Source organism: Girardinichthys multiradiatus, chromosome 24 (assembly GCF_021462225.1).
Source record: "Girardinichthys multiradiatus isolate DD_20200921_A chromosome 24, DD_fGirMul_XY1, whole genome shotgun sequence".
NCBI lineage: Eukaryota > Metazoa > Chordata > Actinopteri > Cyprinodontiformes > Goodeidae > Girardinichthys > Girardinichthys multiradiatus.
In genome coordinates this window covers 20,895,261-20,914,476 of record NC_061816.1, presented here as the reverse complement: position 1 = coordinate 20,914,476, position 19,216 = coordinate 20,895,261, and the positions used below count along the sequence as shown (strand labels likewise).

General features: G+C 39.9%; 1 protein-coding gene and 1 long non-coding RNA gene across 3 annotated transcripts in view; one reads left to right on the top strand and one right to left on the bottom strand.

Annotated features, from left to right (window-relative positions):
* Positions 1-3,596: 3,596 nt before the first annotated feature.
* Positions 3,597-18,692, bottom strand: LOC124861546. Its single transcript, XR_007036663.1, has 3 exons — positions 18,591-18,692; positions 4,126-4,234; positions 3,597-4,005 (listed from the first exon to the last, which is right to left on the bottom strand). It is a non-coding gene; the product is annotated as an uncharacterized LOC124861546 (long non-coding RNA).
* The window catches only part of LOC124861545 (nck-associated protein 5-like), a 190,493-nt gene continuing 177,114 nt past the window's right edge, over positions 5,838-19,216 (top strand). For both annotated transcript variants that reach the window (XM_047355351.1, XM_047355350.1), the window contains exon 1: positions 5,838-6,012. In XM_047355351.1, the coding sequence (XP_047211307.1) occupies positions 5,894-6,012 (119 nt within the window). In that variant the 5' untranslated portion in view covers positions 5,838-5,893. The remainder of the gene's footprint in view (positions 6,013-19,216) is intronic.

The following is a 19,216-nucleotide window of genomic DNA, read 5'->3' as shown; positions in this document are numbered from 1 at the left end:
TGACAGGACAAAGAACTGACACAGTCCAAGCTGGATAATGTCTCTTCCATTTTATTTGTTTCCCATCTAAATCTCTTTAGCTTTGTCTCCTGTGGACTCAGAGTAGCTGACATCAGCGCAGACGCCGCAATTCACTCTGATTTGTGGAAGTTGAAATTTGTACCGTATGGTACCGTATGTGCCTCTCTCGGGTCTCCGCTCCAATAAAGCTGCTTCGCTGGTCCATTGAGGCAAGAAAACAGTACATTACTTGGTTCCCAGAGCAGCTGCAAATAACATTGAAGCAGTATTCCTACATGATGGAGCAACGTGGGTTATGAACAAAGTCACTTCCTGCAGCTTAATGCAAATATTCATGAGGGAAATCCGAACCATACGCCTCTGCGTCAGTTTCTGTTTGCAGTTAAAGGCTTCAAAATGTTTGTTATGTAAATTAGCATTGGGGCCTCTTTGATCATGGTGGATATCTGAAAATCACACTTGTTTTCTCCATAAATGTCAATTCATGTTCTGTCCTGACAGAGCTGCAGCACATCTGGACCTCTGGGACTATCTGGAGCTTTCATTACTAAAGTCTGTAGTAGTTTCATCTTTGAACATTCCTGCTGATAAGGAAAAATGTAAATCTTGGACTTGACTGCTTTATGGTCATTCTGGTCTTTGCTGCAGCTGTAGCTGAGGTGGAAAAAAATGTGGTTAAACGAAAAAGCAGTCAACTTTGATTGTAACAATTTGATTCTGTTTTGTCTGATTCTTTTTTTTTTTTCCCTGTCTAGCAGAGTAGTGCTAAGAATTGTTGTCTGAGTGCCGAGAAAATGCCCAACAGATTTACTTTCACGAGTGGAGCATTACAGCTAACGCTTTAAAGTTCTGCTTGATATTTAAAAAAGAAACTTTATTAGTAACTCTTTGGGATTATTTCAATTGTTTCAGACACGGAGACAAAAATGAAAAGGAAAAAAATAAGAAGCACAAACAAGAAGGAGGAGTTGCAAAAAGGAAAAGGGGTGAGAAGGAGAAAATAATTGAGGAAAGAAAGAAAAATGAAGAGTATACAAGATAACACCCAGCTTGCTTCTACACCTGCAGAACAGCTTTTTTACCAAAAAGTGCACGGTACTTATGAATGCAACATGTATTTAGTGGTAAATGCAGCTCAATGTAGCACATTTGTGTATCTGTTAACACCTGAATCTAAAAACTTGTGGGTCTGAGTGTGAGCGTGCTTGTGTATACAAAGTCTCTCCATAAAAATATGCAATACTGAGTGTGAGGAGCCACAGACCTGCCATCCTGGACCTGGGACAGATACGGAGGAGATCCGAGCCATAGACATCCGAAGGTCCCCCAAAGCACAGGAACCCCAGGAGAACCACCGCCGGGACTACCACAACCCCCCGAAAGAAGATCAGGGGAGGGTGCCAGGGGAACCACCCAGCAGCGACAGTGCAGAAGCCCCAGGGAGCTGCAGCGATGAGCCCACAGGCCCCACCGACAGCTGTCTACGCCCGAGCCGATCCGGCCATGGACCCAGAGACCCCGGGACACATCACCCCCCAAGTGGAGGCCCGACAGAGCCCAGGGGTTCAGGCCCCGGCAAGAAGTCACTGGGAGTGAGCTGGCACACACCAAAGCACCCAGCCCCGGACACTGAGAACCACAAGTATACCAGCGGGCAGACACCAGCCACCGGCAGGTAGTGTGGCAGGGAGGAAATAGGGAGGAAACTGATCCAGCAGAAGGAGCAGTCCAAGACCCAACCTGACGCAAAAAACAGGCACACACAATAACACATTCCCACCCTCATGGGTACACATAAAAAAACTCGCACCCACGCACCCAACATAAAGACAAACAACAATGGACGTCGTATGTTCTGTCTGATTCAGTTCATTCATATATGGACATTTAACAACAGATGTTAATATATAGATTTCATTACAATTCAATTCAAATCAGTCACATACTGTTAAATTCAATCCAAATTATAAGACGAAACATCAAAATTCTTTTGCTCTTTAAATCTAGCCAACAAATGAGAAAGAGCTAAATAAAGATACACTTGGGTAGGGGTGACTTATTTAGGAAAGAAAACCAAAGACCAGACAAAAAGTCAATGGCAGAAGTAGCTCCATGAATAACTACATCCAGAAAAGAAACAGCTAAACACAGAAGCACTGGGACAAAGGTATTTTCCATGGAAAAGGGAAACATGTAAAAAGTACACCTGTATGACAGCAATAACTACAGAAATCCAAATGGGAAAGTCGGGGTTACTGTTGCCACTTTGGTTTTTAAATATAGCTGTGCTTCTGCACCTCTTCACTACTCCACGTAGCTCCACAAGACATTTTCAACTCTTTGGATTGACGCTCTCACTTTGTTTTTGCTCTGCTTTTTCTTCTTCTACTGAAACTGCACTGCACTGCTCTTACGTTACATCTTCTCTTCCTGGTGTTGGTATGCTGCCCCGGCACAGGTTCACACTGCAAGGAAACCCCTCCAGGATCCGGATGAACCGTGCTGAGACCGGTAGTTGTAACCGTGCCAGGGTATAGTTCTGTGGTGTTTCAGGGTCCCAAGTTGGTTCACACTAGCATGATCTGCTCCAGATACCAGACTCTGGCATGGTAAAAAGCTTTCCAAAGGTTTGGTGTAAAAGCAATCTAAAACACAGAAGTGCTGAACCAGGGGTACTTAAAAACGTTAAAAAGGTTAAATGCAGCATAGCCCCTAAAATAGCTTTTTCCAGGAGACACAGGTAAACATGGAAGCTCTGGGCCAGGAGTACCTTCTGTGGGAAATAAAAGTCCTTCAACAGCCTTAACCTAAGGCTATAGCGGCATAACTAGAAGACAGGAAGATGTAGAAATGTGAGTTCCTTTCTGACTCATCAACATCGCAGCAGATTATGACTCAACTCATTCCAACTTTGAGTGCTTTCCTTACTGCTGCTAGTAACTCTTTATTTTTTAGAAATAGACAAGGTGGACCTTTTCTTTTATACAATACTATTTTCTTCACATGTCTTAAACGTTTGATTTTTAGACCTAATAAGGACCTGATTATTGTATATTCCTTTAACCTTATTTGTTGAAACTTTACATTTACTGACTGTGACAGGCTTACTGCTACTCCGTCCTGATAATTTCCTCAGCTCTCCTGCAGTGTTCTTACCTGTGACATGAAAGAGAGGGAACCTCTTCCATGGTATGGATCCCGATGTGCCCCGGGTCAAGAAGCAAGATCTGGGATGGTTAGCCATTACTTTCCTGCTGAGCTGTTAGGGGCACAAACACGTGCAAACCAAAGAAAATGCAGCCCACAATGAGGAACTTAAGGCTACTTTTAGATTGCGACCTAAGGAGCGTAGAAATGTCTTTCTTTAGTGCAAGATAAGAGTAAATGGCGGGGGAGATAATTGAAGACAGAATGTAATTTAGGATGGAAAATGGGGATCTAAGCATTGTATCTGATAAGAGGAGCATATGCTCACAAGATGTGCATACGTTATTATTGTCCTGGTGTTCAAAGGTAGCAAACTATGCCAAGACATTTAAAGTGGCATTAAAAGAAATCTGAGCCAACGACTGTCCCTGTTGTTAACAAGTAAGATATCCACATCATTTATTGTGCAAATTAAAGGTCATGCATTCTTTGATTATATTCAAGTCTTTTCTTCATTTCTCCTATTAGATTAAACGAATTAATCACAAGTCTCCAATGTCACAATCAAAGAACAAAGAGAGAGAGAGAAATTATAGCCAGTCTAATTATATATTACTATTCTCCTTCATAATGTTTGATCCCAATCAGCCTAATTCAGTGCCTTTTGTATCCAGTTAGCTCCTGACATTCACATTAAACCGAATGCTTGAGATGAAAAGACAACCCGTGGCTTTCTTCTTTTGGGTGCTCTTCTTTTTCTCTAAATCCTGCGGCATCGCCCACCTTCTCAGTTTCATTTGAACAATCATCCAGGTGGGAACCTATTGAGCCAAAGAACTGAATGGAAACACAACAGAAGGGAATTTATTTGCAAACATCAGGAATGCAGCAGAGTGCCATGAAAACAGTATTTGCCCCCTTACAGATTTCTTCTGTTTTTACTTTTAACATACTTACTGTGCTTGAGCTTAAAGAGCACAAACTGGTGGCTGGATATTCTCCTTCAGTATTTTCTGCTCGAGAACTGAACCCATGGTTCCATCTGTTACTGTATGTTCTCCAGGTCCTGAAGCAGCAAAACAACACAGGGTATTACACTACTGCCAGCATGTTTGACTGTCAATATGACCCTGTGTTAGTTTTACAGGAGGCACAGCTTCCGAAAAATGTTCCAAAATTTGGGGGTCACTAACGTTTTTTGGTGAAATTGTATACAAACCTTTGTTTTGTTTTTGGTCAGCAGTGTTTTTGGCCTTGGAACTCTCCCATGGATGCCATTTTTGCCCAAACTCTTCCTTATTGTTAAATCATGAACCCTGGCCTTAACTGAGGCGAGTGAGGCCTGCAGTGCCTTAGATCTTGTCCTTGGTTCTCTTGTAACCCTTAGATGAGTCATCAATGCACTTTTGAAATAATTTTGGTAGGACATCCAGTCCTGGGAAGGTCCTCCATTGTCCCATGTATTTTCCATTTGTGGATAATGGCTGTCATTGTGGTTGCAAAGTCTTAATTGGTTTTGTAAGCACACTGATTTTCCACACTGATTGATGTCAGTTACCTTGTTTTCTCATCAGTTCTTGAATTTCATTAGATTGGAAATGATGTGTTGCTTTTTGAGATCTTGCAGCCTATTCATGTTGTCAGACAGGTTTTGTTGAAGTGATTTGGTTGGTTTGGGTATTTAACCAAAATTTAACCTATTTTATCACTTAAAATAGCTTTTTGTATTACCTCAGGTTATATTTATCTTAGATTAAAATTTGTTCCATGACAAGTTCTGTAAGAGGTCGAATAATTTCTTTCTTTCACTTAAAGCGTCTCAAAATCTAAAAGCAAATGTAATGAAATAAATAATGTGAAAGGAATAACGCTAATTTGACTGATTGGGTTCGGTTTCTTTAGTCTTGGATGGGTGGCATGACATGTAGTTAAGGAGGTCCCTGCAGAGAGGCCAATGAAAAGCAGAGGTGTTGGTGGTGGCTACCAGCCGGCGTAGAGAAGTCTACTTGGCAGTAAAGCTGCGAGTCATGTTCCTCCATTTAAACTGGAAGGCAAGAAAGGAAACAGACACAGAGCAGGGGTTGGAGGGAGCAGCAGGCTGAGCTAAGAGACTGGAGGCTCTGCCAAGCCCAAGACGCTTGAGGAATGTAAGCGGCAGGAGCAGCAGCTTCCTCTTTCCAGTCGCTGCTGTTGGAGTCAGCAGCGACAGTCAGCAGCTCTCATAGCCAGTGTACACACATGACAGGTAGCACAAAGCTAAACAGGGAGGCCTGAAATAGAAATATCTGGGTAAGATGTTCCAAACGTATCAGAATCTTTGTTTTAAAGGGAGCCTTAAATGTTTAAGTATTTTGGACCTAAACGCTAATCTGTCAGATAGATGATTTTTTTTTTTTTAATCCGAGTGAGGATTGTCTTGTTTTCAGGTCAATGAGAGCGTGAGGCATGTGGAGCGCCTCCTCAGGCCCTGGCAGTTAGTTAATAAACACAGCCCTGTCAACAGCTGCTGGTGATGTAATGTGGAACTTCTCCTCACTCTCCTTCTCCTCCCGCCCCACCACGCCTCCCTCCTGCACCACCTCCCTTGCCTTTCTATTTACAAGTTTTACTGGGTGTTGCTGCAGACTTCCAGCTTAGGCAGGAAAGATAGTGGGTTAAAGTGTGTGTGTTTGTGTGTGGCTCCCCCCGCCGCCACTGCAACACTTCCAGGGGAATTTACAACAGCATGTTTTCAGCTGCCATGAAAGGAGAGTCCACATCATCATGTTGTCTTCCCAACCAAAACACTTCAGAGTGTCTGGGAGTTCTAGACCTGTTGAGTGGAGAGGAACCAGCCGGTGCTGAGTAAGTTTAAATTCCTGCTTATTTGTGTAGTGGAGTTCATCTGTTACTGCTTCACATAGTTAGGGGAAATGAGCCAAACGGGGTGCAGAGTGTAATGGGATGAATGAATAGTCAAGCAACAGGAACCTTATGCCATGAATTTATTTTAGGAATAAAACAAACAAACACAAAAAAACATTAGTCTTTACTTAAACCCTAAGTTGTATTTTTAAATAAGATTTGTGCAATTGCCACCAAATAATACAGAAAGGAATTTCATCACAATTCATCACAAACACATACATAGCTGTTTGCAAATATGCAAAATTAAAAAAATACTAAAATCAAACATGGTGCTCATGCCGTCTCTCGAAAAATACAAACCGTATAACTAGATATCAAATTAGCTGAACAATTAATTTTCACTTTGTTAAATCTATCAAGACTGATCTGAACCACATGTTGAGAATTATATAGATAAACTGATTTGAATCAAATTAACTGCAAAACTGTAAAATGGTTTAAAAAAGAGCTATATACAACTTACTGCATAAGATATTAAGAAAAAATAGATGCCTCTGTTATGTTGTCATGCTGTCATGACTCACGGTGCAGCACCCATTGATCTTTTACAGCTTGCTCTATGAACAAACCAAGGAACTAACTGTTCTGGCTAGTTGTGTTTTCAGATTGATGAGATTACTATCAAGCTAATTGTAGTGTACTAAAAACTTTAAAATTGTCTACAAATAATGTTCCAAGATATCCCCTTAAAGTCAAGCATGTTTACATTAGAAGATGAAATAACATTTAATAAAAAAGAAGCAAAGTAAAACAACCAATGTTGCCACCTAGCATATTAGCTTAAGGTATCTAAACTGATTTTTAAGCCAGTAGGAAATCCATTTACCAAAGGTAATAATTAGTGTCCACTGAGCTTTTTAAATCAACCTTTATATAATAGAACATGTTCTAAAGGCCAATACATACTCAAGAATAAAGGCATTTTTTCTCTCTAACAGAACAAAATGACACCATTCTGTTCATGCAGCTTGTTCTTGATGCATATTCAGGGCAGAACTTTTTTCTTGTCTAGTGTCAGAGAAATATGAAGGTTGTGTAGGTGTAGAAGAGGCCCTTGAGGACTTCCTGTGAGTTCTGCACTTTAGTTCTTGTTAAGTATAGTGTCCTGGCCAGAAAGAGCTTTGTTATTGTTCTTGCAGCCTTTGGTAAGATAATCATTTTCTCTGTTGTTGCATTGTATGTATTGGCCTTAACCTTACTAATGAGCTATTTAATTTATTTCGTTTTGTAAAATTAGCAAAAAGTAACTGCATAAAACAGCCACCAAAGTTTATACTTACTTAATTTTGCAAGGTTGTGCAAACTGCAGTTCGCACTATAAAGGTAAGTCTAACTTCAGTAAATCTAGCTTGCAAAATGTTTAAATCAATCCGTCCGTCTGTCCGTCCGTCCATCCATCCATCCATCCATCCATCCATCCATTTTCTATACCCGCTTCTTCTATACAGGGTCGTGGGGGGGCGGGTGCCTATCTCCAGCAGTCTACAAGCAAGAGGTGGGGTACACCCATCGCAGAGCAACACTGACACACACAGGACAAACAACCATGTACACACCCGTTCACATCAAAGGGCAATTTAGAGAGACCAATTAACCTAACAGTCATGTCTTTGGACTGTGGGAGGAAGCCGGAGAACCCGAAGAGAACCTACACATGCACGGGGAGAACATGCAAACTCCATGCAGAAACACCCCCGATCAGGAGCTTCTTGCTGCAAGGCAACAGTGCTACCAACTGCGCCACCGTGCAGCTCCAAAATGTTTGAATGTTGTAAAAATTGATCTTGATAAGTCTGCTAAAATATCTGCTTATATACTGTGATATCTCCCTACTTTGCTGATTAGCTTGTTAATTTAGTAAAATTTTGTAAACTAGTAAAAAAAACAACCATAAAATTAGCATTAAACAAAGCTGCCGCTTAACTCAAGGTAAAAGATAATCAAAATGTAACTTAACTTTATTAAAAGTAATTAGCAATTAGCTAAGCTGATAGTGAATAGTGCAAGCTAGTTAGCTCATGGCAAGCTGCTATATATCTATCGCTCGTTAATTGAAGGTATCAAATGTTTAAAATTCAGCAGAGTTGTGGACTTTAACTTGATGACTTGAGTCAAGTCAGATTCATACACAATACAAAAATATTTCATAAAGCTATTTCTGCATTTTGTGTTGTTGTTTGTCTACATGTTAGTCTAAAAGAGAAGGTGGTCTAAATAAATATTTTCTCTGCCGTTTTTGATTGAGGCTTGATAAAACTACTCCATTTGTGCTGTGATCATATTAGAAACCTAAGTGTTGGGTGTAGCTTTATTTATGCAGGGAAATACTTTTTATTTTTTTAGCAAAAAAATAGTTAAGAATGGTTCTAAAAATTCTTTATTGGAAAATAGGAATTCAGACAAATTGTAAAAGTAATTTATCCCAGTGTTCCCGAAAGCTAATTTTGATATATTTTTACAAAATATGACTAGCTTTGTATGCATTTCTTAATCAAAAAAGAACTTTAGTGTTTCCCTCCAGACTGCCGTAATTTGGTGCTTACAATCAGTTGTTGTGCGTAAAAACTAAGTGTTTGCGCTTGGTTTCACATCAAACCAATGTCTACAATAGTTCTCCGTGAGAGAAAAACCTCAAGTGGAAACATTCACAAGCATAAACACACTGTTGTTTCTCAAGCTGTCAGCAGTGTGCTGATGAAATGCATGTGTTCAGTTTTCTGGTGACCTGCCATCGCATGATGCTTGCTTACCTAGCTGCGTGTGTGTGTGTGTGTGTGTGTGTGTGTGTGTGTGTGTGTGGGGGGGGGGGGGGTGTTGGCAGAGTTGTATATTTTGATAATGGTTGGAAAAATTCCTCTGCCCTCTCTTGGCTTGCTTCATCACCCTTGGGCATTCTGAGTGTTTTTCTGGCATTTTTTTCTAAATGCAGCACTGTCATGAGAGAGTTCAGCAGAGAGTCACGCTGCTGCCTAAAGTACACCAGGTTGCAGTTGCAGGTCCCACAACAGGAAGTTGATTTGATCTTTTTTCCAGGATGTATATTAAAGCATCCTATGCATGTGATGGGATAAGCACAGGGAGCTGCAGGGAGTCCCCTTATGAGTGAAATGACGACATTGTAGTCATTGTTTTTCTTTATTTTCCACTGGACCTTCAACCCCTCCCTTCTGTTAAACCCACATCAAAATTCCCTGCTAAGCACTGCTGACTAAACAAGATTTAAAACTGCTCGGACAAGTTCAGACAGAATCCCTATCACTAAATGTGTCAAAGAAAGGCATTTTCTTGTTAGCAGTTTGTTTCCCTTTGTCTTGTTTGACACAGTTTTAGGTCAAGAGGTTATTTAGATGTTTGCTTAGTGTAAGATCAGAGAACCGGTGTATTCAGTCTTTTAAGCCTTGTCTTAAAGTGCTGAAAGGTTGGAGCCTTAGTTGTGTTGGACAAGCTTTTCTAAGCAGGTTAGCGTGTGTATACAACCTCAATTTGAATTTGGCAGTGGAATTTAGTACAGTCACTGCTGTGCAACAATATGTTTGGCTTGACTTTTAACAACTATTCATAATTATATTAATAATTAACAAATATGAACAAATTTTGATTTTTCAGTCTAACAAACCACAGCACCTCTCTTGGGCAACAGTGGTTGGTTTAACTATTAGCAACTATTAATTATGGAAGCAAATTGTTACTATATTTCAAATGAAAAAGCATTTTCAGAAATGCTTTTTCATTTTAAGAATGTGGCTGCATTGTTTAACTCATAAATGAAATTAGTAATCAATAATCCTATTTGCATTTTAATTTTCTTCTTCAAGACTGCTCATTCTTTCACTTAATTAAAATGAAAAAGACATTTGAGATTTATTTTTCAAAATGTACCCCAGCAAATAGATACCAAAATTAAATTTGAAATGTAAAATTTGAAAATGAAAAAGCATTTCCAGAAATGCTTTTTCATTTTAAGAATGTGGCTGCATTATTTGACCCATAAATAAAATTAGTAATCAATCATCCTATTTGCATTTGCATTTTCTTCTTCACGACTGCACATTTTATGCCATAATCAAAAAGAAAACAAAGCAGACATTGCTTTTTTGTTTTCGTGGTTTGCCCGCAAAGTACTGCCCAGAACTCGAAAACAAAAAAGCATTCCGAGCGGCAGGCGCAGCAGAGTGACGTCAGCAGCCGCTCTTCCTCAGCTCCCTGCTGACCGAGCTACCCATCTTGTTCGGTAGGGGGCGCTGTGCACGTCTGCATTGCATTACATTGCAAACATGCCGAGAAATTGATTGAATTGCAGCAGGGCCGAGCTCAATTTGTGGCAGTGGCAGGCAGAACTGGTAGTTCCGGTGGCAGGCTGTGGCACCCTCGTGGCAGCCTTATGGCCTGGGACATCCAGCGTGTTTTTAAGCATTTATTTATATAATTTTCTGTGAGTGAGAATTCAGAATAGCCGCTCTTGATCTATAATAAACCGGCTGTTTGTGCAATAAATCTTCGTCATCCTTTCACCACGTCACACATACACATAGTGCTATTTATTTTCCATGTCAAGTAAATACAATCACCTGATGTTATGGGTCTAAAGCTGTTTATTAAATAATAATCAATAATGAAATCATTATTTAAAGGTAACAGGCTATAACAACAATGACATCCCATTTGCCGATAATCAGCATTAGCTTCCACAAAAACAGCGGCAACCGCATTGGCAAGCTTTTACGGCCGGTCTGGCACCTTCAGGCATCCTCGCGGAATCCCCTGCCACCCTGCATCAGGATGTGGCAGTTCGGTGGCAGGCTGTGGCGGAACTGCCACTGCCTGGCACTGGAACTACCAGTTCTGCCTGCCACTGCCACAAATTGAGCTCGGCCCTGCTGCAATTCAATCAATTTCTCGGCATGTTTGCAATGTAATGCAATGCAGACGTGCACAGCGCCCCCTACCGAACAAGATGGGTAGCTCGGTCAGCAGGGAGCTGAGGAAGAGCGGCTGCTGACGTCACTCTGCTGCGCCTGCCGCTCGGAATGCTTTTTTGTTTTCGAGTTCTGGGCAGTACTTTGCAGGCAGACCACAAAAACGAAAAAGCAATGTCTGCTTTGTTTTCTTTTTGATTATGGCATAAAATGTGAAGTTGTGAAGAAGAAAATGCAAATGCAAATAGGATTATTGATTACTAATTTCCTTTATGAGTCAGACAATGCAGCCACATTCTTAAAATGAAAAAGCATTTCTGAAAATGCTTTTTTATTTGAAATATGGTAACGATTTGCTTCCATAATTAATAACTATAATTGACAATTAAATATTAACAGAATCACTAATGAAGTTAGATTATACAACTTTTAGTCAGACTAGAAATCACCAGGGCACCTCCTAATCAGGAAATCACTAGCCAAACAACTTTTAGACTGTCAGGTATGGTCCTGTTAATCCCAGCCCAATGTGGTGTGGTACAACTGTATTATAGAACAACAGATGAAAGAGGAGATTCAAGTACTGGTGTTCTGGAACAGCAAGCTCTGCACACATATACAGAGTAAACACACAACAACATTCCAAAATATTAGAATTGTTTTACAAAGATAATTCAACTTCAGGTTAAATAATTTAATTAATGAACTCTTCTACTAGACTAGTAACACTCAACTACAATACTAAGCAAAAATGAGAAGAATGAGGAAAACTAATAACTACTAAAATGGAACAAAGAAAAAAAACAAAACCATTAAAATGATGCAATGATATATCCCAGTTCAGTGTGAATATGTGCGTTTAAGAACCAAGGTTTGTTTTGAGGAATTTTGAAATGAGGTCAAATTATAAATGAACAATTCATATGTGTTTAAACAAGCAGTTCACATTGCAAATCCTATGGGTAAATAAAATATTATTATCTCTCAACAGATGGCGAACGAAGGGACAATTAGCGTGGACTTGTCACATTCAGATCAGCAGGTCAACTATTAGCAACTATTAATAAGTATAATATAATTAGTCAGACTAAAAATCACCAGGGCACCTCCTAATCAGGAAATCACTAGCCAAACAACTTTCAGACGGTCGGGTATGGCAACCCTTAAAAATCTACATGTGCCTTAAAGCATCATTAATACTTTAATGTATGTATGAGCACTTGTCAGTGTGTTATGGCTGATCTGTGTTTAAACCACTCATTCAAGTACAGTTTGTCAAAACTTTAAAACACAACCCACAACAAATAAACTAGCCTCAAGGCTTAGAAGCCTGTTAGCACTCAGGCTCAAGGGCCGTTAGCATTAGCTTAGCAGATAACAAATACCAACAAAAGCAAAACACAACGAAATAAATAATATTTATATTGTTTTATCCTGAACTATTTTTATATGCCTAGACACAACCTCTCTTTAGATACTGTCTCTTCTTTGGCTCAGATTATTTTTCTGCATAAGCTCAGAAAGAAAGGTTTAAAATAGCTAGCCTTAATTTTGGCCAGTTTACGATTGACATGTACACAAACATCAGATCGTACGCAACCTTGCATCCCCGATGCCGCTCTAGTAAAGAGTAAAGAGTGATGGATGGATGGATGGATGGATGGATGGATGAGTGGGACGTTCTTTCTCAAGGATGCAGAGCTATACTGAAAGGTTTGAGCACATCCTACTTGCATATTTATGTGAAAAAATTGCATCATTTGTGTCTACACCTACTTATTAAGGAGTCTATAGTTTAATGTTTGGACTCTACTTGTGCTTGAGAAGCCAAATGCAGATCTGTGGGACTTGGGCTTAAAATCAGTCAGACTTGTGCCACAGATAGTTTGCCTTCTAAACAAAATTTCATTTTTGCTATTTTAATGTAAGTCATAATTTAACCCTTAAACCATCCCAATTTCTTTTTGTGTGTAACTTGGAGATGTCATATAGGCGTTGTTAGTTAAGAGAAGAGAGTATTGCTTGTTCCAACCAGTTTGGTGCCACTCATAAGCTAAGAATAAGAAATTAGGATACAATCCAAACATGCTCAACAAAATGGGACAATAACAGATAGGAAAAAAACATTGCCTGGTCCAGAGAGCCTTGATTTAGGCTGCAACATTTATCATTTAAAATAAACAACATAAAAACATGGATCCATATTGTCTTGAATCAATGGATGAACAATGCGATGGCTGCTGCTGGTGTTTTAAGAGTGTGGGGGATATTTTCTTAGGATACGTTGAGGCTCTTAGTACCACTTACCCACCTTCTGGTAGCCACACCAGCAGGATAAAGGAACCATGTCACGCAGCACAATTAATCTCAAACTGGTTTCTTGACTCCAATGCCCTCCACAGTCACCAGATTTTAATACAACAGAGCACCTTTGGGGTGTGGTAGAACAGGAGAGCAGCAGAAGAATGTGTCAATGTAAAATATGCTCCTTTATGATGTAATTCCACATTAGATACTGCCAGGTGTCAACTGTACAGTTACACATGCAGAAACAGTATCAGAAAAGCCAGCCAGTAGGGGGACTCCTAACATCCGATAACTGTAGACCATCTGTGCTGCTAGAACAAAAATGGACTGCTCTGTCCACATCGTAAACCTCACATCAGACACTTGCATGCTTCAATTTTCTCCTCATTGAATGGAAAGTAATAGCAGCCAGCCCCAACCTCTCCATCCTTCTTTCCTCCATGTAAGGAGGCAAATTAAAAGAGTAACTCAAACGTATAATTTTCCAAGTCAGTCATTCTTCTCTCAGGAGGTGACAATCTGGATTAATCATTCAGAAAATCAAATGAAGAGAGAGTGGGTTTTGCACCTAGAAAAGGGGTGGGGGTGCCTCTGCGCTGACCTCTTTTCAGCGTCCTTCTCATTCAAACCAGGCACGGGACATGGAGACTAAATGAATTTGTTCCTGGGGCAAAAGGGGTGCACCAATCAATGTCCAATCTCCCCTTCCATCCATGTTCTGGTACTGGCACATCCTGGCATGTGCTCTTTTTAAGGGGTATTGATCACAGAAACACTATTTGGCCAAGAGGGTTTTGATTCTCAGCTCTCTACATTTTCTAAAGGCTTACAGCAGACAACAGATATAATTGAAAACTCATGCTGAACGCAAGCTCCTCTTACATCTTTGGCTGGTCCTTCTGCATTCTTTTCCTCCAGATGGCCATTTAAATATTTGCTTAAATGTATCTGCTTCATTATTTTTAATATAGCTTAATGTATAACCCATGACTAAACCAATTCACAATGAAGGCCATTCAAGGCTGCAGACCACAGGGGATTCTTTGATTGTTGTTTCTAATGTGGCTATTGCTCAATTAAATGTTTTGTCAAATATGAAAAGGGGATAAAGTTCAAGGCACCCCCTGGCTATCTTTGTAAGCCTACAATGATAAAAATATCTTACTTGTGCACACTGTTATAGATGTGACAGTGCATGAGTGTTTTAGGTTACAAAGGGCAGTATTGCTGATCATGTTGGAGTCTGATTGCTCTCAAGATGTGTTATGACTGAGGAATGTTTCTAGGAATTAAAAGGTTCCATCTATCTATTGTCTACACCCGTTTATCCTTGCAAGATTGCCAGGGCAGGTGTCCTTCTCCAATGCTCATTGGAAAAGCTGTCCTGGGTGTACTCTGGACAGCAACGTGCATGACACACTCACCCTTATGTGCTATTAAGAGAGACTAATAAACCTAACATGGATACTTTTGAACTGTGGGAGGAATCTGGAATACCTAGAGAAAACTTTCGAAACCACAGGGAGAACATGCCAAGTCCATGCAAAAAGACCCCAGTGCCGGTATTCAAACCCAGAAGGCAAACGTGCTAACAACTTTGCCACTTTACAGCCCAGGATCAAAAGTTTAGGCATTTAAAAAAAATCAGGGGTTAAACTGAGAGATAAACTGCCCCAATGGTGAGGCAACACTTTTGAGAATACCTCGACCTCTTAGGATGGGGCACATGTTTAATGTTTAACTGGTTGGGTATTCCCAATGGTTTAATTCTTCCTTGGTGTCTCTTTAATTTCTCTATGAGAAAATTGTAAATTTTACAAAACAAGTTTGACGAAATCTGATTGAACCCATTAAAATCAAAACCCATTGGCAGAATACTTTATTAGATGGGATATTATCAGCTAAAAACTCCAAGAAATAGTTACGAAGTTGAACAACAAATCATCAAAGTTTAACTGTTTAACTGAACAGTGATGTAAAGCACAAATAAACCCCCGACAACCTACAAAAATAGAAGATCATGTAATGGATCAGTGACACCCCATATCTTAATTCGGGAAATCTATCCAGATTTTGACTCCAATCTGGAAAAGTTAAATCTGAGACTGAAGCACCAATATCTGTCTATTTCTGAATATGGGTGGAGTAAAAGTCATTTAAAAGATAAAAAAACAGAACAGCTATGATTCTTCTGCAGACCTTAACTAAATGGTCATTCTGCTTGGAACTGCAGAAACAGTGAAAACCTAATCCCCTTTTATTCACATCTGTATAAGTCATCCCACCCTACAAAGGAACAGTATCAAATCTAAGCCATGGCAATCCATATTCATGGACAATCTGTGCTTATTATCACCATTTATTTGCTAGGCACATAGTCTGCTTTCAGAACCGTGATCTCTCAATAGCTTTAAGTGTTATCATTAAGCTGTTATCCCCCCCACATTATCCCTGGTATAGTTGGAAGCTGTCTGGGGCTTTGTGACCTCAGCTGGGTCCTCCCTTGTTCCTGGAGCAGATGTTAAAGAAGAGAGTTCCCCCACTCACCCCACCCTCAGCCTTCCCACCTCAAACAACCACCTCGTTGCACACAGACACACCATCCTGCCTCGCCTCCTCCCTACACCCTGGCATCTAATTAGGCCGGCAACACAAAGACTCCCAGATGTCAGAGTCCTCCTGGCCTCCTTTGATTATATCCTTTCCACCCCACTGGCATGAACATTCATTGGCTGGGGGGCCGGATGGGAGCTGTGTGGGCCTATAGGGGTTGACGCGTGTCACTTTGGTCAACACCACAATGCTTTAACATATCAGTAATTGGTTTTGGTGTAAATCACTGGAATTTGTGGTGGAAGGAGGGCAGCCATGAGTAGGTTTAATACAAGGACCACCATTGGGCTGTCAAAAAAGGTACATCTTAAGCTGAATTCAGCAAAATGGCATGACTTTAAATAGCTTTGCTTTGATCTTTGTATCCACTTTTATTAGTTACTGAATCAGGTTTTGTCAATGGATCCTGTCACCACATTTTTAAAACACCATTTGTCCATGCCAAGTCTTTCTAAGTGTTTCATTTCCCTTTTAATCTATCTGTGGACAGTCAACAAGTTGGTCGTCTGAGGAAAATTGGCCATGGTGCTGCTTTTTTACATCACGGGACCACAGCCGTAACTATAAATTTCATCAGCCAGTCAGATTTCTGCCCAGTGAATAGTTCAAGGATGAGATCCAGGTTACCACTTCTATAAAACCGTGCACAGCCTGAAATGTGATCTGTAAGTCAACGAAAAATGCAGTTTCTTATAGACATTTAATAGAGAAAAGCAGAAATTAATTAGGCTTTTTCCTCAACATAACCTCTAGAGAATTAAAGCCTTGCAATTTCAAGTATAAGATGCAATTCAATTTCATTTTGCCATTGAATGAACTTGATTTTGTTTTTGTTAACCTTAACCATTTCTAATATGGCTTGATTGATCCAGTCAAGTCTTAATGGTTTTGGGGACAAATGATTAGAACTGACTGGAAATGGACTGCATTTATTTGCAATAAATTGGAAATAATATTGGAACTAGTTTAAATTACCGTGTACCTGTTTTTGAGTACTGGATCAAAAGTTGGCTGAATTGGATTGTTGAATTTAATTTACTGTCATGTGCTTCAAAATTACTTTTGTTTGGAAAACTATACAAAAAAACCTAACTTGGAACTGTTTGGATCTTAACATAAATTAAATTGAGTTTTAATGAAAGTTAGTTGCATTATTTTTTTAAACGTAGGCTGAAGCTGCTACTGATCTTCGAAAGGTTTGCGTGTATAAAAACACATGCAAACCGGATTGCGTGCGCAAAGCTGATCTAGAAACCAGGTGCAAATTATACTGCGTGTGTAAAATTAGCTTTTTGAACTTTTTGGCGTGTTTGCCTTTATGAATATGCTGATAACCAGAACGCACAAATTTATGGGAAGATATGTAAATGTAGTTCCTTATAAGCCCACTACAAGATTTATCAAACCAGGAACTGATTTCAGAGGCAGCTTCTGCATCTAAATTTAGCGCATTTAAAATGTAGGCGCAAACTGGTGCGGAAAAATGTCTGCGGTCATTGTGGCGAGGTTCAAAGACAGATGGCAGAGAGAGAGAACCTGTGTACATGCCAACATATTTTGACTGTCAGAAATAAAAATAATAGAGATATCATACATCCAGCAATGCCATTTTGGAGCTGCATTTTCATAATTCTAGCGCACTATCACTTTATGGGACGACACCGTTGTGTCTGGATGCACTGGAGGAGGGCTTCTTTACAACACAGAAAAGGTGGCACAGATTGTAGTTGCAATTAGGCCCTTGGTCTGAAAAGAAAATTCAATCTGATGTGCAAGCAAGTCATCACTATGATATTAGAAAACTCATCATCTTTAGTAATTTCAGACATCTTTAATTTTATTATGAATTAGAATAAAGACATCCAGAGCACTCACTGCTTGAGCATCTGTCCTAAGAGTACTTCTTTGAAATTTTCGTTTACGTTTCTTTCCAAAGGTATCACTACCTGTTGAGCTTTTGCCTCACATTTTGTCACATTGCAACCACAAACCTAAATGTATTTTATTGGTATTTCATGTGATAGACCAACAGTAGTGAACACTGAACTCATGGTCAGCATTTGTATTTAGCCTTTGTTTACTAAGAGACCCCTTAATAAATTCCTGTGAAACCAGCAAATCTGGATCTGGAAATTCCAAATAGAAACATTTCTTCTTGGTATTATATTATTGATGGTAATAGATTCAATACATGGCATTGTGTATTTTTAGTGATAGTGTGTTTGTAGCATAGAATACATAACGAATTGAAGTCATTATGGCTCTAGACAAACATGACCTTCTCATTTATGTAACGATCTGAAATGCTGGTGGCATCAGAAAGACCGATCCTGACTCAGTTTGTTCAACATCAGCTGTATGCATGTTCTTGTGCTTCATGACCTGCCTTTATCTAAATGCCCCTGACATCTGCCCTGTAAAGTGTTTGGTTAATCTTTATCACTTCTGATCGGTCTACAACCCTTATACATTTAAACGGAAACTGTCAGTGTTTCTCTGTGCCAGGTTTGTGTAATTCTGTAATCCATTTTAATCATTTACTCTCCATTCCATTGAACTTGCCCCAAGTAATCTTTGACCCAAGAGTGTCTGTTGGGTCTCCTTCCTCTCCTAATCTCTAGGGCAAACCGAATTTTAACCCAAACATAAACCAGCATTTCGCGAGTCGTGTACACTCACTCAATTAGTCGTCCCAGCACCAGAGCAAACAACAGGCATGAATCTGATGTTTCTGCATCATTAAAGACAGCACTGCGTCCCACATCCTGTTCACTGATTAGGCAACTTCCTCCTGTATGGGATTGCCCCACCGAGTGAATCAGAAATGGGGGCAGAGAGGGAGGTTGTGCAAAGTTGAGAAGTACAAACATCAGCAGCGGAGCTTCGGCAGCTCGATGTTTTGCGGCTTTGTTTGTCGATAAGCTCGGACGCATCAGATCGGGGGTATATGGAACATGTCGTGCTGATGTGTGCTGATGTTTGACAAGTGCAGTCATGCTAATGAAGCCTCAGACGGGGTGTAACGGATCCAGCCTACAGCAGAGGCACAGGGCACTGTTTGGGATGTGCAAATGGAGAAGTGGGTTGGATGGCAAATAGCCAAATTGAATAATATGATACAGTATAGATATCTATTTCAAACACAGCTGATCTAAAAAGTATACACACCTCAAAAAGGCATTTTGATGACTTAAAAATAATAAGATGATGAGAATTAATTTTTTAATATTTTTTTTACCTTTTATTGTGACATTTAGCCTCTACAACTAAACTAAAGAAACACATTTGTTCAGGGAAAATGTCAG